Consider the following 23863-nt stretch of genomic DNA (forward strand, 5'->3'; position numbering starts at 1 on the left):
TGACAGTGTATAGATGCAGCAAGAAAAGATGTTGCACATCTTTTCCAGTACCAAATGGATGGAAGATGTGGACTTAATAAAATTTCAGTCTGTCTTTGTCTTCTTTGAAACACACTGTCTGGAAGGATATCACATTCTAATTTATATTCACCAATATTATTATGGACTTTGATAGTTAAGATTCCAATATGACTTAGAAGTAGTTTTACCAGTTTAGAAGGAAGTAGCTAATGTGGATCTTAGGCCACAACATACAGGTCTAATTGCATTTCCATTGAGCATCTGGTCTCATGTTTGCTTTTTCTTTTTCCAAGAAAGTGTTGGTTTTCACATCTCTTAGAAGGGTTTGGAAACTGGAAGCTTTCCATCGTGTGTTCCATTCATACAGTATTTCCACATGCAATATGTTTTTGAAATTGACTTGGGCTTCATATCACACAAGATAACCAGTTAATATGTTTTTCTATTCTGGAGATTTCACTTGGTGTAGATATCAGAAGAGCCCCACCTTTCTGTTTACGCAGGACGAAGCCTTTTAGTTGTTGTCTCTGCTGAACAATTAGAAGCCATGTATTCTTCACATAAAGGCCTTTAAAGTGGGGGTTGTGCTGTCCACATCTGTAATTATCTGTTGAACACTGGGACAATATTAAACGTAAAGCAACCTACATTACTCCATTTTAGAAATAACTGGCAACAGAAGTGGGGTTTTGTTTGTGCTTTCTCCTGCATTCCATGCACATCAGCCCTCTCTTCCCATCAGTGCTTCAGCCTTTTTCAGCCTTGCACACATTCACAAACTGATTTGTTTGCCTCCCACTGTGGAAAGCACTCAGGGAGAGATGCCTGAAGAAAGAGAGAGCAGATATTAACCTGTACAGCACAGGGTACTCCCCGGAATGTTATTGAGAATCTGGTCATTTGCCCCTTGCTTTCACAGTATCATGTGTTGTGTTTGGCATAGGTGGAACTGAAATAGCTGCCAGTCCTCTCATTACGCTGCTTCCATGGAGGTGGCACTCCATGGAGGTAGTTACAGAATGGGCACAGACTAAACAAACAGTGCTAACAGTCACCACTATTAAAATTCTGGTTTTTCTGCTGACCCTGGAGATTGGTGAGGTGTACCTGAAAGGATATGGACATTCTATATTCACAGAGGCGTTCTGTGATCTAGCAGTTCATAAACTGAACCAGAACTCATAATTTATGCATAGATGGAATTCCAAGATACTCATGCGAGATGGAGTAAGTAATTTGGGATTAACTAATGGTGTGTTTTGTATGTCCGTGTTACCATGGTTGCCAATTTATTGTGTAACGTAAAATGTAATTTAATACTGACATACTGAATGGCAGTTGTGTGAGTTGACAAGAAGCATGTAAGCTCTGAATTATTTCTTGGCTTAGTCCAAGAGAAGTCTCACAATGGTACTTCTGAAAATGGAGCAAGTCTTCATTTCTTGCATTTCTGATGTTCTTGTATTACGTTCTCTGTGAGACATCAGATTTTAGGTGTGTGTAGGAAAGGAAATTCAATAGCAAAACTAATACAGAAGCTTTTAAGATGTGTTTAAGCTTTAAAGCCAAAAACATTCTCTTTATAATTGTTTTATGGTATTATCCTATATGCGTTACATTCGCCTGAAGAAAATGGAATATGTTGGTGCTACAGATGGATTCCTAGCATACCACATATGTGCTCTCTCTAAATCTTGGTATTGCTTATAGCGTTTCTAGCTTGATCAAAATTCTTACTCAGGTCTGTTATCCTTGGGTTTATGACCAGTCTGACTTGGATTAGTACCAGTATTTTCTCCTTTGTATCCATCCTCCTTCCTGCTGATGTTCTTTTTTTCCATTACTATATATTTGAGTATCAAAAAATGGTTTATTAAGCACAAATACAGTTTTACTATTGCCACTTGAAAAATGTTGAGACAATGGATGTTCAGAAAGACAAAAGGGTAGTAATTTATTGGAAGAATTGTCTAATTCTTCATTGCTTGGCAGCCTTCTGCATGTGTCTGCATTTTCATTTATGATGATGTCAACCTAAAAACTGCTTCTGTCAGTCTTCAGGCAACCATTTTCTCCTTGTGCTTTCCTCTAGCCAAATCTTTGTTCCTTTTTAACTGTTGACATTATGCATGGGTAACTTGAAAATGTTAATGTGCCATGCTCATGTTGTATTTATATGTGTTATAATAATTTCTCTTTTCTGGCTGTCTTAGACACAAGTCAACATCAAACTTCCTTCAGTCAGGTCATTAAATCACAGAGAGCTGAATGAAATAACAAAAATTCAAGATAAATGTCTCTTCTGAGTGTTTGAAACCTTTGAGTGTGGGAGGATGTCAAGCAGCTGAATTTGTCTTGGCATAGGGCAACTGCCTCCCTTAAAAAAAAAAGATCTGTTGAAGAGGCAAAGGCAAAAGCAACTTTGCAGATGTACTTGCATGGGAGGTGACACCAGATATAAACATAATTGATGAGTAAGGAAGATGGAGTCAGCTGATTTCAACTTGCATGTTTAGCAAAGACACCACTGGCTACTTCTGTGTATCGTACACTTCTTCAGTTCCCACGTTTCTGTATCAAACATTGAAGAATCCGTGTGAATGTTAAATATTGTATATATTCAGAAGATAGCAATTACTGTGATATATGCTGATGTGTGTTTTGTTGTTGTTTTATGGAAGAATAATCCTGTTTTATTGCATCTTTCTGCCCTCTAGTAAGGGGATGATTTTGCAGGAGTTTATTTTTTTCTTAAAGCTTTTTACTGGGAAGATCATCTTTAACCCATTTAACCTCTCATCCAAGAACTGTTGCTGAAGAGACTTTTTGACTTTTGGAACTTCTGTGTCATTATGTGTTTCACATAGATGAACAAAATTTCCCTACCTATTGCAAAACTTTGTGTTCTGGTTTGTGCCAGTAATTTAAAATTTTGAATGTATGTGTATTTGGACAGGCAGAAGGGAACTATAATGTGTGTATGTTTTAAACAGTTAAAACGGGTGAGCTTTGGAGGTGTTCTAGCAAATAATTTAACTAGTGTTGACAAGAAACCATTTTCCATCCTGTAGACAAGATGGAGAAAACCAGAATTTCTTAATTACCTCCATGTGGCTTTAAATTTGTGAGGTAATGATGAATTCTAAAGAGGGAAATTCTGAAAAAAAAATTGTAGGAATGAAAGCATGCTAATAGAAAAGACAAATCCTACCATTAGGAGATGACTGAGATAGTAGAAGGGGGGAAGTATTGTATGGCAAGAAGGCACAAGGAAAGTAGCTATAGCAGGAATGCCAAGGAATGCCAGTGCTGCATAATTGTGTTACGTGTATTGATAAGTGATACTGAATGTATGCGTATAGAGACATCTGTTTGCACAGTTATTTAAAAGTCACCAGTAGTATATCAACCAATATAACATAGCAATACAGTAAATGTATTAGTCTAAGAAATGTAAATTGTATGACATATATGTAATCACTATATATTTTACAATAATGACACATATTGCAATAGTTTAATAAGTGATAGTGTAATTCTAGTACCAGGCAAAAATGCTGCTCTATTCACAGAAGAATTTAACGTGAACATCCTAACACATTGATGTAAATTAATTAGTTAGTTTTGGGGGCAATTGTTTGTTGACAGGGATTCGTCTCATTTTGGAACCTTTTGTCAGGGTGACTTAAGACGATTTCCACAGTGAGTAACAGTTTTAATCCTATTAAATTTTCCTTCATTCTGCAAATATGCACTACATATGTAAGATTTTGTGGTTTTCATATTTTTATAGGACTTTCTGACTCAATATTTTATTGTTGCTGTTGCTTGCAGGATAGTATTACTGTACCTTGAATTCTAGGAATCAATAAATTATTTTAAAGATTGCAAGGGCAATTCAGTGTAGATTTCGTGTTGTAAGTTTTTTTGGATTAAAAAAGGCCGCTGTTGGATGATACATTTCAACAGGGAAGAAAAAAGTGCAATCAACTATGTGTCTAAAATATCTCTGATTATTTAAGAGGTGCTATCTTAAAATATATATATATATATATATCACAGAATCACAGAATGTCAGGGATTGGAAGGGACCTTGGAAGATCATCCAGTCCAATCCCCCTGCGGGAGCAGGAACACCCAGATGAGGTTACACAGGAAGGCATCTACTCTGCCCTGGTGAGACCACATCTGGAATATTGTGTCCAGTTCTGGGCCCCTCAGTTCCAGAAAGACAGGGAACTGCTGGAGAGAGTCCAGCGCAGAGCAACAAAGACGATGAAGGGAGTGGAGCATCTCCCTTATGAGGAAAGGCTGAGGGAGCTGGGGCTCTTTAGTTTGGAGGAGACTGAGGGGTGACCTCATTAATGTTTACAAATATAGAAAGGGTGAGTGTTATGAGGATGGAGCCAGGCTCTTATTTTCTTTTTTTTTTTTTTTTCCCAGAAAGCCATATTCTTGAGGATGTAAACAAATGTATCATTGCACTGAGAGAGCAAAATGCAGACAATTTAGATCGTGCAGCAGGTGCAATCCGAGGACGTGCTTCAAGAGTAGCTCATATTGTTTCAGGTGAAATGGACAATTATGAACCAGGGGCTTACACTGAAGGAGTGATGACAAATGTTCAGTATTTGACCAAGAATGGTAAGTCTGATTTCTAAGCTATGTTCTCAGTTCCTTTAGTGGTGGAAACTTTCTTTTATATGACTTAGTTAAAGTGAAACCTGTGATTCTCTAATGCACTAATGATTCATGATATGATCTCTGTCTCTTTCGTCCATGCTGTCCAATTACAATGATACCATGCAGTTCAAATCTAATTTTTAAAATTTTATTTGAATTACATCATCTGTATAAGGTTTTTTAAGTTATGGAAGAGTTTTAAGGGTGTTTCTAAATAAATTTAAGTGATAGTGTTTGGGGACTTCTAACTGGCCTCACCACATCTATTCAAAGAAGACAAAAGGCAAACTCAGAGAAAGATAAAGCAGGTTCATGATCTACGTGCACTTCCCACTTTAAGGACTGTTGAGCAGTGGTTAAATATCCCCAAATACCTTCAGTTTTAATGTTCAAAGTTGGAACTTCCTACAATGGCTATTCTGTCAATTTCCTTTTTTGTGATACTGAAAAAGAGGGTAGGAGAGGTGTAACTGCTCTATTTTATAAATGGTTTCTGTTGCTTACGTAAAGAGTTGTTCATATAAATAAATCTCTGACCTTTATATAGTGTATAATTAATTTAAAAAATAAGTTGGGGAGCTCCCAGGGCTTCCATGTTTTCAGTGGTTGCAAGTCTAACACTCAGGCAGTTTAAAAAATTGCCATTAAGTTTTCTGGAAAGTCTGTACATCTCTGGAATATGGGATTTAGCTTCATGAATTTGGAGGTCTAAATCATAGCTCTTTCAGTCTAAACAAATATCTAGTATCTTACATTTGTCTGACAGTTGTTTTACTTTGCCGCAAAAGACAGGAATTTTGTTTGAGCTCTTTATTAATGAGTTCAAATAGGTCCAGGACAGAACTATCGTCATGTGAAACAAAAGTGAATTGACATTGCAATGAAGTGGCAAAATGAACAAAATAGTGAGAGGAGTTTGAGATAGTCTTGCATGGTTTTATCGCCTTTTCTGACATTTTGATGAGAAAATCTGAAAACTTTCAACATGACATTCTTTTTTCATGACTCCTGAAAGTACTATGACAAATGCCAAGAGAAGCAGCAATTACAGGAAAGGATAGTTTTGATTCCCATGTAAAGCCCTTTTTTCTTGAAACTGGTAGTATTTAAATGCAGTAGGAGTTGACACTGATTTCTGTTCTGTTGCCTTGGTTTGACAGTAATATATAATGTCCCTAAATCCTTGTATCTACAAAAGACAAGAAGACACAAAAGTGGTTTCATTTGGAATGTTTGCCTTTGTCAAGGTACATCAAGCATGGTTTTATCTGCTCAGATGTCTTTGCAGTACTTCAGACCTAAGAATCCACTATCTTTACATTAGTCAACGGGAGCAGAAAAAAGTAATATGTACTTTCCATAATTATCTGTATTTATGTGATCTGCAATGAACAGACATCAAATCATGCAAGGTTTTTTGGTTGCTTGATGATTTTTCTTTTGTTTGTTTTAAATGTTTCAGCTTACAAGGAAAATGCAGGTAGGCTGCAGTGCTCAGATATAACCTGAAACATTCTATCAGTGCTGGCTCTTGCAGGAGCCAGCTGATGGCAAGGAGAGAACTGTGTATTTATGCTGTGATTAGGTTCTAAATTAGCTTACATAAGTAACCTAGGGCAGTGAAGGGTGTCCTTGATGCCCAGTGAAAAGGTAATGTGTTATTGAAGAGAAATTACTGCAGGCGGAGTATAGAGTTAGTGAAAATAAAGTTATAGAATAATAATGTACTGAGAAATTGCAGAGAAATAAAAGCACAAATGAAAGAGACAGCAGGAGCCAGAAATGGGAAGGGTTCAAATTGGAGCTAACAGGATAGAGAAATTGTGCATAAAGAGGAACAGATACGTTACTGTTTGTTAAAACAAAGACTGAGGTTAAATTGTAGTGCACATGTTGAGATAATAAGATGAGGTCAAATTCTCTGCATTCCGGTCTATTCAAGAAAAGAGCATCTGTCTTTTCAGCTGGAAGACATGAGACATTTGAGCTGGTAAAGTGAGCTATTCAACAACAATACCATAATACTGCTGTACAGTGCAGATTAGAAACTGGTGCTTAATATCTTAGCTCAGGTTGTGTAGGCCTGTTCAGATACAAGTTGTTGATAGCCAAATGGATCTCTGCAGCACCATACAGCGGAGTGTCTGCTTTCTCAGGCTGATGTTATGTTGCTCCTCCATTTTGTCCCCTTTACCTCAACAAGAAGAAGAACCCCAAGCAAACTTAACAAGGCCGTTTAAGAGCACCATTTACATTGTGGAGTCACACTCTTAGAAATTAGGTAATACCAGAACTAAAGTTGTCTTTGCAGCCGTTATTTGCACTCTGTGTGCGTACGCATGATGACATTGTGATTATGTGATCATACACAGTTATGTTACAAAACAGCTGCTTAATTCAGGTCACTGGATGGATCTGCTTTAGACATACGCCAGGGTTACATATTAGAGGAGGCTGACATCCATAGGATCAGTTTGGAAGGTGGTGGAGCAGAAGACTGCAGGAAGAGACTGTATGATCTGATTGTGAGGATAGTTTCATTTGGACTGGCTGTACAGAGTTCCTGTGCCATCCTATATAAGTTCATTAGGCTACAGCTAACTGTGGTGTGCAGGAGTGCATCCCAGCTCCTGGTCTGACTGAGACTTGGTGCTTGTTCTACATCACAATGAGACTAGGATATACTCTGTCCCCTCTTGTTCCTAGGTTTCAGTGGGAAGGGCACCTAGGTAGGAAAGAGAGCTGGAAAACATTCCAGCAACTCTGTGCTTGAGATGATGGCAACTCAGTGTCATGCCCTGGGAATGTGTGGCCCAGGGTCAGTGTGGAACCTTTGCAGACCGCTGGAGAATCTCATGTTCAGTCCTGTGGTCTTGTACACTCTGTGCAGGCAGTTGTTTCAACCAGCATGTCTTATTTTGAGGATACCAGTACAGAGGTGGTAGAGGTTCAGGCTGTATTCTGGAATGGTTAAGACTGAAAATGTTAGTACTGGTACCTCTGGTTAGACATTCCTGATGTCTGGCACTGTTAACTAGGTTGAAATATGCAGCTCCTTGCATTTTGATAGGGTTTGTGTACTTGAAAGCAAAATGAAACCTTTAGACAAACTGTTTATAAAAACCTAAGTCATTTCCACATCCGAACTGAAAGGGTATCCTTGCACTGTATTTTTAAATATCAAAGTCTACTCTTATCATCTTACTGCCTGCCAGAATCCGCAGCAGTTAAATTCAAGTAAATAATTTATATTATGGAATGTATCTGTTGATACGTGTATTTATTGTAAATTTTGTCTACAGTTTTCCTTTCATGTCAAAGTATAATATACTATATATGTGTATGTATACACATAAATAAATCCTCTTCTTATTTAGATCTAAGGATCCTGTAAAAAACAAAGAAAAGGGTGGAGACAAAGATAAGTATTTTGACTGTCTTAAGAAACTAGTGGAGGTATATTTCCCTGCGTCACTGGGGTTTGGAGTCAACATTTTTGTATTCCAGTAGTGCTGATGGAATTACAGCAAACCATTGTCCACAGCATCTTACAACCAGAATTCTGAAATACCTTGTAATTCACATAGGGATAGGGATTACCTTTAAGTTTATGAATAGTAATGACGTTGTATTTGGATTGAAAAACAAATTTAACTGTTCTCAAATTAAAGGTTGCCTGTAGGCATTGTTCTGAGACAGATACTGGTATGACACACAATACTGTTCTCACTCCCTTTGGAGTATGGATTAAGACAGAGTTTAATTTCTGAGACAGAATGGTGATATCAAATGTAAAGTTGAACATGGATTTGAAAATGTCTTCCTGCCTCAGAAAATGTTTGTAAATCTGTGTCCATAACTGTGAATTCCAAATACTTTCTCAGTATAAGAAGGATGTAAGTCAGATTTTTTACAAATAGCCATATGCCTAAATTGTGTAGGTCTCATTGAAAGTAATTAAAGCTGTTACTCATATGATGTTTGTACCCATAAGCTATGAAGTAGTAATTGAATTGTCTGAGATCTAACAGTTTCAGATATTACTGTTCTTCCAATGTGATACTGGCAATGTTACTTATAATTGGGGATTGAAGGGCAAAATATGTCAGGGATGTATTTTATTAACTGAGTCATTGGCTGGGTAAGTACAAGTTTTTTGACATTTCAGAGTTAAGGAAGAACCTCATGTCCAAACAGTCCCAATGACCTAATCAAGCGGCTCGAGTAGCTTTATGTTGAGTATTACATAATCATAATTGTTTGATATAGTAGGGGGATACCAAGGGCAATTTGTGGCCTGATTATCTCCCCAAGAGCTGTGTAAGCCTATTACTTGTAATTGAAGATTTTCCTCGAACTTCCAGCATTTATGCATGGCCATTTTGTACATTTTGCTCTTGTGTCAATGTGAACACTTCTGCCTCCACCTGGATTTAGGACACTTGGCCCCAGTAGGCCAAACACGTTCAATTTTTAGACCTGTTCTGGAGACATTTTGTTTGTATTCAGTGATTTTCTTTAAAACATTCAGAAATTTTGGTTACCTTTTTTGAAGTCCTGTCCTATGATTCTGTCCTGAATGTCATTCAATTCTTCCTGACCCAGCTGTCCTCTGTATTGGCAGCGTGTTGTAAAAGCATCATCTTTTCCAGTGTCACTAATGATTTATTTATGTATTTATTATTTTATTTTCCCCTTGCTCCCAGGATTGTTATTTTGGCTACTTTCCAGAGTCTCCTCTTACCTCCTAGCCCTTTCACTTGAACAGCCTCCATACCGATCTACTCCACCTGAAGCAGAGCTTTCCTCTGTGGTACTTTATTAAGTGATTCTGCAGGGTGGATTAAATCTCCTGCATTGCTTTTCTCTGGAAAAAACATTATTTCTCTTGGCAATAAAATATATTAGTGTTACGTGATATGAGCTTCCTTCCACCTCCTGCTTTTTGTTTAGCTTTTCCATTGACTCCCCTGTCTCACATGCTTATGTGCACAAGCTAATGACTTTGTATTTTCCTAGATGCTTCACTTGCCTTTTTCAAATACAGTTCACAGGCTTGTTGCAACAGCTTATGAGAAATTACTGTTTCCTTTGTCCACTGTCAGAGTCTTTTGCACCAAGTTTGTCTGTTTTCTCCAGTTCAAGAATGTTACACACTTGCTCACCCAAAAGACACCCATGTTCTGAAAAATAGGAAGAAATGTAATCAATTTTTTTGTGTTACAGATAATCAAATGATAACACTGTATATAACACCATTTCTTTTTGCTAAGCGTTTTCTCCATTTCCGGGAGCTCAAAAATAGCTTTTCTTCATTCTCACTAATGTCCATGTTCATTATAAACACTGTGTGGGAGTTAAGATACATTCAGCTACGCATCTGGTTGCTTTAAAATGCTGCTGCACTTAGTGATCATCCAAGGTGCTGAGAAGAAACTCCTCTTTGGTGCAGTGTTCCAGCAGGCTTTGTACAGTAAAAGCTGTTGATTTAAGGTTTTGATTTCTTTGTTACCTCTTTGATGCCAACGAGTCACTGCAGATTAATACCCACCCATGTCTCCCTGTCTCTTTTTCCAAGGGACCAGTGCAGACTCAACTGTCTGGGACACTAGTCCTGGGGACACACAGTCTCCAAAAGCATTCCTCCTTCTCAAGATGAAAGTAAGAATAGCATTTAAAAGCCAGCATTTATATAAAGTAAATTTATCCTTAAGTATAAGCTAATAACTTTACTTTTACAGTTTTCAATTTAGTTTGGGTGTATTTTCATCGTTAGTTCATTTTTGAGAATTAGGATAGTAAACACATTTCTGTTGCCAGCGCTGGTTCGACATACATGGTCTTACTTCAGCTAGTTGCGTGGGGAGAGGAGGGCGGGATGCGGGAAGGGTGTCTCAGTTTAAGTGGCATTTGTGGAATAAACTAGAAAATGGAGGATTTCTTGTGAATTCTAAGTTTTGCTCCCATGATAATAAATTCTCCATGTACCCTGGTGAAGCCAGGCTTACTGGCAGTTTGATTCTGGAGCAGAGGATACCTGCATAAGCCTTCCTTAAAGCAGGAACACTATTGCTTTCTTTGTAACTGTCATTTCCACAAGCCCTTAGTAAAATCAGGTTTTTATTCCTGTAGGGCAAGCAAGTATGATACCATAATAATAATGTATGGTAAGTTGGTAACCGTGGTGGTTTTTGTTATTGTTTTTGTGCCTTCCCCCCCCAGTTAGTATAATAAATTTACATCTATGTATGTTCCATGTGTCAAATTTTGTTGGGTGGGTTTGTTTTGTGTTTTTTGTTTGGTTTGCTTTTTTCTTTCCTTCAATAGAATTGCCCTTCTCTGTTCATACTATGTGACACTTTGTGATAAATCTTCACTGCTTCTCTTCACTTGAGGCTACTTTAAGGAATGACTCACGACTTTCCAGTGTGCGCATAACCTTTATCTATCCCTGTTAATATATTTTCTCTTCTAGATCTTAAGAATCCCTGTCCTGGTACTGTTCAGTGGAGTCCATCTGTAATGACAGCTCTTCATTTAGCTGATAACCGTATCAGGGAACTACTACTGTTTTTTGTACTCAGTATTTTGAACTGAAGCAGAATCTCTAGCTTTGTGCCCGTATCAAAACCATTACTTTCATTTCAGCTGTGACTTTCTTGCACAAGGGCTTAAGTGCCTTAACCTCTCTAATGTTAAGGACCTTACATATTCAGTTCTGTAGTATACCTTTCACTTCCAGCTCTGTAACCTTTCAAGTTGCTATTTTGAGTGTATTTCCCAGAGCCTCTGTAGCAATGTTTTGCCATTACTGTTGTCATAATGCTTTTCTCCTGGTCTTGCACCTACAAACCCTGATACTATTGTTATTTTGCGTTCTTTTGGGAATTAGGATAAGCATGCTGTGCCTGTTGCATTTGTCCATGTTTAACTTTGTGTCTCAGATACCAGTTTAACAATTATTTCCTTTGCCATTCAGTATTCAAGGAATCCTTTTGTCCTGTTGTCTTTTAGAACAGTGTAGTGCATTGGAGATGACACCTGTCTTAGAGCAGTCAATGTTTTTGTCTCTTTTATAGATTCTTTGTATTTCTTAACCTAGCAGCTTTGACTTTTTCTGATGCTTCCTGGAGCTAGTTGGTCAGATGTACTTTGTTTTTTTTTTTTTTTTCTTATAAACCAAAATGTTTTGAATTTTTGGGGATTTACTGTTCTTGTAACCATTTGGGTTTGTAACATTTACATGTCAGAGTGTGATCTGCCTCCTGAACAGAACTTTGGACTGAGTAACTTTATTTCACAAATCATTAGTGTTTAAGAGTTAATTCTGTATTACATGATTTATGAGGACCTTTAAGTCATCAGTATGAATCAGATCTCCTTAAGGATTTCCTTAGACCTGAAAAATTGCAGTAAGTTATTCTTCAGCTTTAGATCACTCTGAGTTTTTCATAGCTATCACTTGCTATTGTTTTCTAACCTAAATGTACAAAAAGCACCTTCCACAGTTTTCATTTTTGCATGGAAGACTTTTTAAATGTTTTATACTAAAATTCATAATTATAATAACATGCTGTATCATAATTATGAAATTATGTGTTCTCCCCCAATAAGATTTCCAACTATCTACAGCTAGCCATTCCAAAGTCTGCTCTGCTTAAGATTTTCATAGTGTCCTACCCAGATTTCTCTTTGGCAAACACGCCCTCAGCTTTTCCTGGTTTCCTCCTTAGTAGTGATGAACTGTTAGACTTGGAAATGATGCAAGGGTTCTTGATGGGGCAAGCGTATGAATAATTCAGTAGGATTTATGTATGCATATGTGTTTATGTATGGTTTATAAGTCTGTTAACATAGTGAAACTGAGTCTTGCTGAAATAATAAATTATATACTTGTGGTCATTTTGTACACATTAGATCTCAGTAAGTCTCTCAGCACTGCCATTCATGGCAGTATTTGGAGAAGTGGCATTGAATGCATTTTATGCTGAATAAATATTTCTGTAAATAGGGCTTCTCCTTAGTGTCTGGGGCTCAGACTCTGTTTTCTGTCAGAATCCCACCACTGCCAGCACTGTACAAGGTCATCTTTGAAGCCAGTTCAGTCATTGTGGGCTTTGTTGTGGCTCACAGTTCATGAGAACACCAGACCCAGTGCTATTAAACAACTGCAGCTAGAGCAGTTTTGGAATAATTCACTAGATAGCACACAAAGTATAAGTAATACATCCATCAATTTTAGAGCATTTGTCATGGAGTTTCATGCAGGAATATGGAACTATCTGTCACTCATACTCCTTTATGACTGCTGTCAGGAATTAAAAATTAAAAGGCAGACAGCTTCAGTTAGCTGTTTAGAAGGTGTGTGCCTTGGGCATTGTACAAAAAATGCATTAAAGAATCCTTAACCATTCCGAAGCAAAGTAAAGCAGCTGCCATGCTTCCCTCGTGGAACACTCAAAGCCTCACAGCTGGGTGAGGCAGGGAACAGTTTGATGCTCCTTCTAATCAACAAAATTGTATGCGAGAAGCCATAGATGTTTTAACAGCTTGTGTTTTTTGTGGCAGTGGTTGGTTGTTGTTGGGGTTTTTTTTGCTTGGATTTTTTTTGTTTATTTGTTTGTTTTTAATCTGGAGGAATTTCATCATTTATTCCCTGACATGAAGCTGCATGTTAGCATTTCTTGTATCAGACTATTAGTGTTTTCCTAGTAACTTTATTGTTGGTGTTGAGGGAGGCTTAAAATGATTTCCTGAAATTCATTCCTAGATTTTAAGTCAGAAATGTTCAGTGATCTCTTCCAGAAGATGGCTACAAGTAATAGACTCTCTTTTTATTGTTTCTAGATTTCCTGGGCCTGTAGCTTTTTGTTAGTGTGTTTGTGTGTGTGTCTGTGTTTGGGGGGGGGGGGTGTGTGTCTGTATATATATATATATCTGCTTGTTTTTTAGGAAGGGGAGGCTAGATTTCAGGAAAAGCTGTGAAGCAGATCTCTGAGGAAGCATTCATGGTAAAATAAATAATATTCAACAGTAGTATGCCAAACATTAAAGAAAGATGATGATTGATGATAGGAAGAATGGCAGAAGAGGGTGGGGGAAAATCTGAGAATGTGTCTTTTGGAAACAGTAATGCGCTTGCTCTACAGTTTCCAAAATAGGCCTTGCTAAAATTGGAAATACTGGAAAAAGATTTGTGGAAAACACGGCTCTGAGGATGGCCAGGGGCTGTGAGGAGGGGGACCGATGGAGGGTTTGTTTAACCTGGGGCAGTGGAAACCAAGGGGCAATCACATAGAGACAGGTGACGTGAGAAAGGGCAAGAGCCACAAATTACAGCCTGAGAAGTTCAGGTAGGACATGGGAGCATGGGGACACATCTATTAAAAGTGTAGTGCAATGCTAGAACAGAGATGCAATGACATTCCTGTCCCTGGAAGTTTTTGAGACTTAGCTAGACAAAACTATGACTGACTTGATGCAGTGTCCGTCTTCTAAGCAGGAGAGTGATCCAAATGATATGCAAAGTCCTTTTCAAGCAGTGTGTTTATGACTTTTCCCTCATGTTATATACCAAGCCTCATTCATATAAGACTCATCTTTCCTGGGTAAATACATGTTTTCACGTGTGCATTCATGCTCTGCAGTAGCAATCTCAAATTCCCAGAGGAGAGTTGCTTCTCTTCCTTAGAGGCTTGCGTGCTGTTAAAAATAAGTAGCGTTAGCATTTGAGAAGGATTTTTAGTGTAAAGGGGTTGCAGGTACCTCATTCTGAATCTACGAATTTCTCCAGAATGCTAATGCAGATTTCTTATATGAAGTATCATGTATTAAATGGAGGTGAAGTATAGTGACATTGCAAATCAGTCTGCATGATTTAATCAAATACATTTCCAGATAGGCAGATAGACATTTAAAGCCTATTGGTATCTGTTTTTTCCAAGTGTTTGTTTGCTCTGTAGTGTGCTCTTTTAAAACTGTTGATTTTTTTTTTTCTCCCTTGAGAGCTAATGGGAAGATTTTCAGCAGTGCTCCAGATTTCTCTAAATAACAACAATAATCTTGTATTTACTCAGTTTCTTTGCTTGTCTTGCTCGTATCTTGTTCTGTGAGACAAATACGGCAAATAAGTACCTGCAGCTAAGAACACCTTCAGACATCATGTCTTAATAGAGGCAATGCTGAGTTTATTCATATAGTTTTACTCAGTTACTAATCATTGTGAGCTGATGTGCTTAGAATTGGTAACTGACGTTCTTGAATGTTTATTAAAGCCTGCTATTTTGAGTCTTGCAGAAAAGTTGTTCTTTTCTGCATTGCAGGTTAGGAGGAAGTATTCTTGTAGTCAGCCTTTGTAAACTCTAAACCACAAGTAAAGAACAACAAAAAATAATCTTCTGGAAGTCTTTCAGCCTTTCCGTACTCTCTACATAGGAATTGAAAGTAGCAGGAAATGTAATTGACACTCACTTTCTTGTCTGTCAGCCGTGGTTTGCAGTTGGAGTTCACCCTGACTGTATGTGCTGGTCAGTCAGTACCCATTAGAATTAATCATTCTCACTGTTTCTCTGGATTCTTGTACAGAACTTTCTTTACCTAAAGAGCTTTTTTATGCTGATAATACTAGCATTAGCACTAATACCTGTAAATGTTGCTAATTTAATTAGTCATTAGTTAATTGAAAAGTTTCAGGTAAATACTGAAGAATATTCTTTTTTAATGTTATTGGCAGCTGTTTGGTTTATGCTGTTATGGGGCAAAATATGTTGCAGTGTGGTGACTTAGGTTATTTTAGGAGAAATTTCCATTTTTTTTTTTTAAATGAAAAGGCAACTAGAAAATAATTTAAAAGGGCATAAAGACCATGAACAACACAACAAAAGGGCCATGCATGGAAACAAAATTTATCTTAAAGCCTAGAGAGAACCACTTGAGTTTTTGTCACCTTGGCCACAAACAAGCTAGTCAATGGTATTTCACTTTCTGCAACTAGCAGGCTTACTGGTTTCAAATTATTGCATACTATAATTGAACATACTTATTAAATATACCAACATTCTTTTATCACTTTTAATTTAAAACAATTTTAGTAATACCATGTTCTAGTGGTGAATGTTTGTGTGATCACTTATATGACCTAATTTCAAACCCACTGAAACCGCTGGAATTATTGCCACTAACTCTGCTGATAATATCTCAAAACCCATATGTCCCAGTTGTTGTTAACTGGGTTTTACCATTGTGCGTTGTTGTATTGGACAGAAAGATGAGGCAGGGTTCCAGTGCACAGCACGCTGGGCATTACAGCAAAGACCAGAGGCAGATTCACAGGGTTTGCACGAGGCCGTCTTTTCTGAATCATTTTGAGGCTAGCTATTAATATTAAATTTGAGTTAGTATTTTTATGACACTGTTCAATAAAGTATCTTTTCTGCAGTTGACACTGTTTATTGGTGTTTCACTGTAATTAAGAACTTGATTATTTTGGGTAGCGAGGTGTGTTTTTCTTGTGCTTGCTTTTTAAATGTCAGCAGTCTTCCATGAAATATAATTCTTCTTGACTATATTATTTAATTCCAAGTTACTTTTGTAGTAGACATAGCACTGAAGAGTCATGTGACCCTTTTCTGAAATACGTTTTGCCAGAGGCAATTTAGTATTTTAAGGCTTTGTTGTTTACTAACATATATGTCAAAGTATCTGATTCTGCCTAAAAAAAACAGTGTTCATTTCTGATGTTTCCTGGTGTGATATGCAATTTTTTTTGTCTTTATGCCAAAGAAAGGTGGGAGTCTTGTGCAGGATTGTCCATTCTGGTAAATTCAATTACTTTCAGGTTTTGTAAATTGATTGTGCACCCACTGGGAAGCAGATTACTAAAAATAGAATATTTCTAGTAATCCACTAAAATAAATGGCTGCAGGTTTAGATTGTTGTCTACTGCTAATGTTTTGAAGACCAACTGATTGTCAGTATGGTTCTAATATTGGAAAACTTTGACCCAGTTACCTGTTCTGTGCTTCTGAAACTACACTGGTGCCTCCTGATGTAACATCACTGTAGTACATTAAAACCTCCGTGTGCCAAGTGTGTCATAACCACTGCAGCACCAGTCTGCTGCCTCTGCCGTCATGGAAGGACTGGCTGGAGACAGCGCAGAAGTTTGTATGTTAGCAACTGCTGGGCTCAGGGTTGTTTTTTCCTGCATCTCTACCTCATAGGATGGCTGGAGTTAGCTCAGATTTAGGCATTTTGTTTTCCTGATACTTCACTAAATCTGTCGCTCATCAACCTCATGGAAGTTTTATTCTTGTTTTGTTTGTATCCTAAGTTTTGTAAAGATAGGACTTTGAAGTTTTATGTCACTTGGAATGTAAACACTATGGAAGTCTTCCCTGTAGCTCTGTAATTCTTGGCCTCAAGGTTTTGGGTAGGTTGTGGGGTTTTTTTTGTTTGTTTGTTTTTGTAGTTGCTTGTCTTCTAGTGAGTGATCTATTTTGGATGAGATTTGTGTTAAGATAACCAATTAATTAGACAAGAGAGCTGAACTGTATCTAAACTTTCAGAATCATGCTTATAATATTATGAACTATTCTTGTTTTGCTTTAGTATTAGGAATGGTACTGAAATAAATGAATTTTAGGTCCATAGTTCTGCAGCAGGAATAAGTACTTCATGAGCAGCAGATCTGTAGTATGTGCCCAGATTTCTTGAGGTATGTGAATGGAACTGTTTCCTCAACATGATTCAGATCTGGAAGCCTTTCTAAAAGCAAAATACAAACTTTGCAAATGGAACTTTGCATGTAATTTGGAGCTTTTAATGAGACCAGATTTCCTCAGCTGTATGAACAGTGTTTGCATGTGCACTGTACGATGCTTTTCGATGAGGCAGTGAAAAAGCCATTTCTCAAGATACAGCTTCAGCACTGTTGGACCCCACATTCTCAGGAGCATGTTCTCTAGTACTGTTGGAGCATGTTCTAGCCCCAGAACTTAGGTGTAGTCATTTAGTACCCCACAGGTTGTCTGCAAGCAGGCAAGATGCAAAGAGAAAGAACATCTCTTGTGACTTCTCTGAAGGCTCCTTTTCAGAACACTGTAGCCGTAACCATTAGTCTTCATTTCTGGTGCACCATTTGTTTTCTTCAGTTAGGGTGGTAAGTAGAGGGAGAAATTTGAAGAATGTTGTTACTGCAGTTCTTTCTCCATACCTGCAGGTTCAGTCTTCCTTTTGCTTGTGAGCATTCCCATGTTCATGGGAAACCCCTTCTCAGCACTTGGAAACCAATTCTTTCTGTCCCTAGAGGATGATTTCTTAATTTAATACCAGTTCAACTAGCTATGCCTTGTGGCTGACTGTAACAATGAGAACATTCAGATTTGTTTTGATTCTTTAAGATTATCCTACAGGTATGAAATCATCTAAGCTGCAGCTGGGATTTTACATAGAAATTTTACATAGTCAAAGAAGCAGCTGATTTTACAGGGATGTGTTTTTACTGCCAAAGGCAACAGATGTAGCCGTCTTCTTTTGTAGGTTCTGGCAGTGTTGAGCAGAGCTGTCTGCAGGGTTCTTCTTCCTGTTCACACACACCTGCCTGTGTGTCTTTCTAAATTTTATCCTTCCAGCAAGAGATGGGCAGAAGGACTGTGGTTATTGCTCATGTGTTCTGCCTGGTCTGGCCCTTTTTTCAGTAACTGAGAGTGTTGGAAGTAGTCTGGTCTTCTGTTATAGGTGTATCTGGTTCAAGAGCCCATTATGTTTGGTACTCAAGGCCCTATACATGCACTGCTTAATGCTTTCGCGTGGATAAATTCATTCTTGCCATGTTTGGTAAAACACAGTCTCTACTCTGAAACATTTATAAAACCAACATGTTACTGTATTTGCCATTGCAAAAGAGACATTCTGTGTGGTGTCTCAAAATGAATCATCATCATAAAAAATAAGCTTTTTTAAAAACATCTTTGTGTTCCTGTATTTTGTTTTTATTGAATTGTATGATGTGTAGTGTGCCATGCAAATGAAAAAGAAAAGCATGTTTCATTTTTGTCCTTTAGATACAAGAACAAAATATCCCCCAAAACTATTGTAAAAACTGTAAAAAAAAAAAAAAAAGGCTAAATTATGAGAAATATTAAGAAGGATCATAGAAACAAGCGTACATTAGGGTACAAATGATTCCTTTGCAGATGTATGGCCTAGACTTGTTAAATGGATTTTCTGCCCTTTTCTCTGTAGAAAACATATAGTACTGAAGGATTGCATTGGCAGTTTGACATTGCTAGTCAAACTGAAATAAGATGTGACATGTAATGGCGTGGACCACTGGTCAAATACTGTAGGATTTAGTTCTAGTGTTTTACTGAAAACTTGCATGCCAGTCTATGTGTATTACAAACTTAACTACCATCATATTCATTTTAGAAACAGAGAGTTCCTCTTGGAGTAGTGAGGCAGGATTAGATAATTTCTTCCTATTTTGTTGTTCTTCTTTCTTTCTTTGGTGAGTTTTTTCTAAATCTAGGTGTCCCTTGCCCTGCTACAAAAGTTGAGTCTGAAAAGTGTCTATTGTTGCATCCCAAAGAGAGTACAATAGGATGAAGAAGATGAGATAACATTGTATCAGTCATTATTGCTTGCTTGTTTGTTTGGAATAGAATTTAAACTTGTTGTTGAGTCCATTGTGAGGGACTGTGCCATTTTCCTTTTTCCCATTTGAGAGGCAGCCGTATTTGTTACTATGTGTTACCTAAACTTGATTAACCTTAACTGGACTAAAACTTACCCTGAATTGCACTGCCTGGTTTAACTCAAATGTCTGTCTGGAGACTGTTGCAGTCTTGAAGATGTTTAATTTCTCAATATGAATGGAAGGAGCCCAGCTTTGTTCCTTTGCTAGCTTTGTCCCTTTAAATATGTTCACATTAGCTGCAGTATTAATTTTAAACTCAATGACTCTTACTGTATCTGTTAGCAGAGGGATGTATTTTTGTCCATTGATCTGTGCTGAAGGCTTTAAGGGGATGAAGGATAGCAACTGCTTCTTATGCCTAGATAACTCTTACAGGTATGTGAATATGAAACTGTCTGTGAATAATAGTCTTCACCCCTGCTGATCTGTTGATGCACCATATGCTTAACTCCTCACGGCTCAGAGGAGATGCCTTTCACTCTAAATTTCTTTCCTATCACTTCCAATTTTTAATCCATGGCAAGCCTTTTCCCCTTGCCTTATGGCTTTTTTCCTCCCCTTCTCCATTTTCCTGTATCAGCCCTTATACTAGCATTCCCCTTATACTAGCATTTTCAGAGCACTGCGGGAGATGAGAGACACCCACTTGTCACAGCCTGAGGCTTTCAGGCATTGTAGTGTTCAATCTGTCCAGGTGTTACCAGTGTGTCTTCAGTGAGGCTTCGTGTGCACGTGCTTTCCCCACACCTCCCCTTCAAGAGGGAGGGCAACAGACAGTGTTAACATGCCAGGATGCGCTTCTTCTGGTTCTTTGTACGTTTTGTTTTGTTTTGTTTTTTCATTTTTAGATACAATGTTAGTGATCAAATTTTCAAGAATAGTAGTTTCCTTTAGCTATTTGCACTCTAGTTTTGCGAAAAGGCAGAGCCTTTTAGCACAAAGTGATCTGTACAGTTTTAGTAAGAGCATACTGAAACACTTCGTAGGTGAACATGCTCATATCTACAATGAAAACTACTTTGCTTTATAAAATCAAAAGTGTAATTCATGCATCTGTCATTCAGAAATGATCTTACAGCAGTTTTGTTTTTTACAAAGTCCCTTTCCCAGAATGGATTGCCATATATCCATTTGCTTTAGTGAATGTAACACTTCCTCACAGACATAACGTCTGACATTTGCATTATTTGAAGACCCATCTTGGTTTTCCCTGCTTACTGTCTCTGTATTTTTCAAAACTGTTTATAAAAAGACAATTATAAATTAATAAAATCAATAATAATATCAATAACATGTGTCTACATTTTGCCAGATAAGTCAGTATGTTCATGCAGCATAAGCTGTGTTTTGGGGAAGATATGAGGATATAACTTTGCACTTAAAAATACAGTTTTCTGTGACTTTTCACTAAGGAGACTTCAGAGATACTTAGAGATATTTAGTGACAGATACTTAGTGTTTGTTCATTGAATTGATTGTTCTAACTAGCTTTCCTCAGTACTTTTGCATGCTTAAATTAAATTAAGCATCTTCTTATCCTCCAAATGAAAGCAGTAACTTGCCACATCCTGCCCACTATAACAGTTTTTAATTGGAAATGAAATCAGATAGTCCGTATTAAAAATCAGAGTGCTTTGTCTATCCTGACAAAATGAGCAAAAAATCAGTGAGAGTAGCCTGCCACCACACTGATATTTTAAGGGAATCAAGCGCTAGAAATGGGTTAAAGAGTTCTTAACACCCCTCCAGATTATCCTCCGTTCTTGTGGATATTAGCAGTATTCCAACTTATTTAGAACAGGTTTCATTTTTCTTTTTTTTCCAGTTGCAAGCAATAAAACAGATTGTAATCTCTCTTTTTTTTTTTTTTTTGGGTCCTCAGTAGATATGAGAGTGTGTATGTGTGTACATACAGCATTAATGCAGTGGAATGGGAAGTTACAGAGATGGAGTTTAGAATGGTAGAGAAAGTATTATGATAATACTCCAGAAAATAAATGAAGCCAGCCTTTTACAGCTCAAAAATAGTAATCTTATCAGAAAAAAAAGGCAAAAAAAAATTTAGCAATATTTTTTCTTTTTTTTTTTTTTAATTTTGATCATTGTGTTTACAGACACAGAGTAATAGTAACCAGTAATTTTTGGGATGTAACAGTAAATGTGGAATAAGCAGACTGTCAGTCTGTAGATAGTCTGAGCATTCCTAAGTGAGGCTGTGAGGAAACCCCTGTCATGGCAATGTTAATGTGTACAACCATAGCCAAAATTGGGGTTGTATTGCACACAGAGTAAGAATATATGGCATGTTCCATGGTGTCTGTTTCGCAAATAGGTAGACCCTAAGACAATGATGAATTTATGGCATGTAGTGGATTTGGTCTTCTTTACAGTACTTCTCTCCAGATCAGCCTTAATAAGATTATTTTGGTTCAAAACTGGTAATTCTTTTTGAGTGCTCTTAAATGACTTTAAAGATGTTCTAAATGACCTGTTCAAAGATCAGTCTTTTTAAAGACTATTTTAGTCTTAGCCCCAAACATCCCTTTATAAAGTTTGTTAATCATATTCTTATTATTTCACTATTCACAGGAATTATCGTACTAAACAAGATTAACAGAGAACAGCATGTAATAATACTCATAGAAGTCTGACTGGTTTAGGTTTTTTGCTAACTAACACCATTTTCTAGCTTAAGCAGTATTTAGCATAATGCTTAGTCACTAGAAACAACTAAGTTTCACAGATGATGATGATTATTATTATTATTATTGTTGTTAAACTGTTGGGATTTCTCTTCCCCACCTACATCACTAAAAACCAGTTCAGTTAGTCTTTCTTACCTATGATAAAGGAACTCCCCTGTAGGAAGACCTCAGTTTCCTCGTAGTGGCTGGTGTGGCATTCCCTGCGTCCTGTTTGGTACATTTGAACAACCCAATTCGGGAGTATTTTGTTCAGCGGTGTTCATAGATTGCCTGGTGTGTTAGTCAGCTCCCAGCTCTTGCTGGCAGAGCTTTGGCCTTGGATATTGAAAAAAGCCAGTGAAGAAGAGCTTCATTAGAAATCTGTGGTAACAAATTCTAGTAATAGGAATGGGGACCACAATTCACAGTCAGTTTAAACAGCTCTAAATGCAGGTTTTACTGCCAGCAGTGGTGCCTGCCTGCCCTGTCTACCTTCTCCTACCACCATCCTTGTGCCAGCACTAGCATGTCTACTCTCTGGCCTGGTAGCAAGTTGAATACTGAACCAGCAAAAAACCTAAGTGTTCAACTGCTTCGGTTCGTTGAACTTTGTCATCATGCTGCTGTGTGATCCCCGGTTTTGAAATGAGGACATAACGTGGAGGTTTGATAGTAGTCCACAACTGCACTGAAGTTAACCTGAAGCCTCTGTGTGCCCCATGAAATTCACTTATGAAAAGTAATAATGCTTTTTTATATATATACAGACTTAGAGTGTCTACTAGTCTTATCTTATGTGTATCACAAGACATGCTGTTTAGTGCAGATGCCTCTAAATTAAGCACAGTGGTTTCAGTTAGACTGAAGAAGGTCATGCTGTTCTCTACTGCAGACTGAGTTCAGGAGGAGCGGATGTTTTGCAGCACATAAAGGCCCTGCAGTAGCAGGGAACTGATGAAATAAGACAGGCCCGCATGGTCCACACTGTCTGTTAAGAAATGGAAAAAAAAAAATCTGAAATTCTTTGCCAGTATGACCTGGGGGAAATGTCTTCCTCATCTGAGATCTCATGGTCAGTCTGTCCTTGAGCATGGCAGCAAAACGCAGTCGGTAGAAAGCTTTTAGAAAGGTAGATTATTGATATGATCTCAAAGTATCTTTCTGCTCTTTTGAATGCTGTGACCTGCCTCTAATACCTCATACAGGGAATTCTATCTACACTCTCAAAACCAAAACCACCTCGCTGTTTTTTTGTGCACGTTTGTGAAGTGAGGGGAAAAAGATCTCTGTAAGTCACTGCTGAAGTCTTGACCCATGACGTTTAATTGCAGGCACTGCCTTAATTCCCAGCTGCAGCATTATGTGTGTTTGCCGGGCTGTGCAGGGGCTGTGGAGAGAGTGCTTGGGGAGGGGAGGGTCCAGAGGCTCAGAGATTCCAAAGTCACAAGCACTTACCTGTTCCCATATCCATACCTGTCCAGTCTGCTGTCTTACAGAGCGACAGTGACTTTGTATATATCTAAATTGTCTTGGTGGAAAAATGAAAATAACTCTGTGTTTTCCAGGTAGGAAGTTGAATCACTGACATGGGTGCATTTGAAAGATGGATAAATAAGGGCCTTTTCAGACTTAAAAGCAGCAGTTTGCTGGGTTCGTTAATAATGCACATTGCTAATAATTACGTCTCATGCATCACCAATTGTTTATCATATTCAGGACAGTTAAGTCTTAAAAATCTTATCCTTAGTAGCTGTAACAGTGTAATACTACAAAACTA

The 23863-nt window shown here is 37.7% G+C and overlaps 1 protein-coding gene across 1 annotated transcript in view; it reads left to right on the forward strand.

Moving 5' to 3' along the window:
• LOC309440492 (catenin alpha-3) overlaps positions 1-23863 on the forward strand; it is a gene marked incomplete at its 5' end in the record, with an annotated part of 175157 nt that overhangs the window by 66160 nt on the left and 85134 nt on the right. Inside the window, one exon of the mRNA XM_082054180.1 lies at positions 4465-4665. Coding sequence (XP_081910306.1) covers positions 4465-4665 — 201 coding nt within the window. The remainder of the gene's footprint in view (positions 1-4464; positions 4666-23863) is intronic.

The sequence above is a fragment of the Streptopelia decaocto genome, assembly GCF_964273445.1.
Source record: "Streptopelia decaocto genome assembly, chromosome: 5".
In the NCBI taxonomy this organism is placed as follows: Eukaryota; Metazoa; Chordata; class Aves; order Columbiformes; family Columbidae; genus Streptopelia; species Streptopelia decaocto.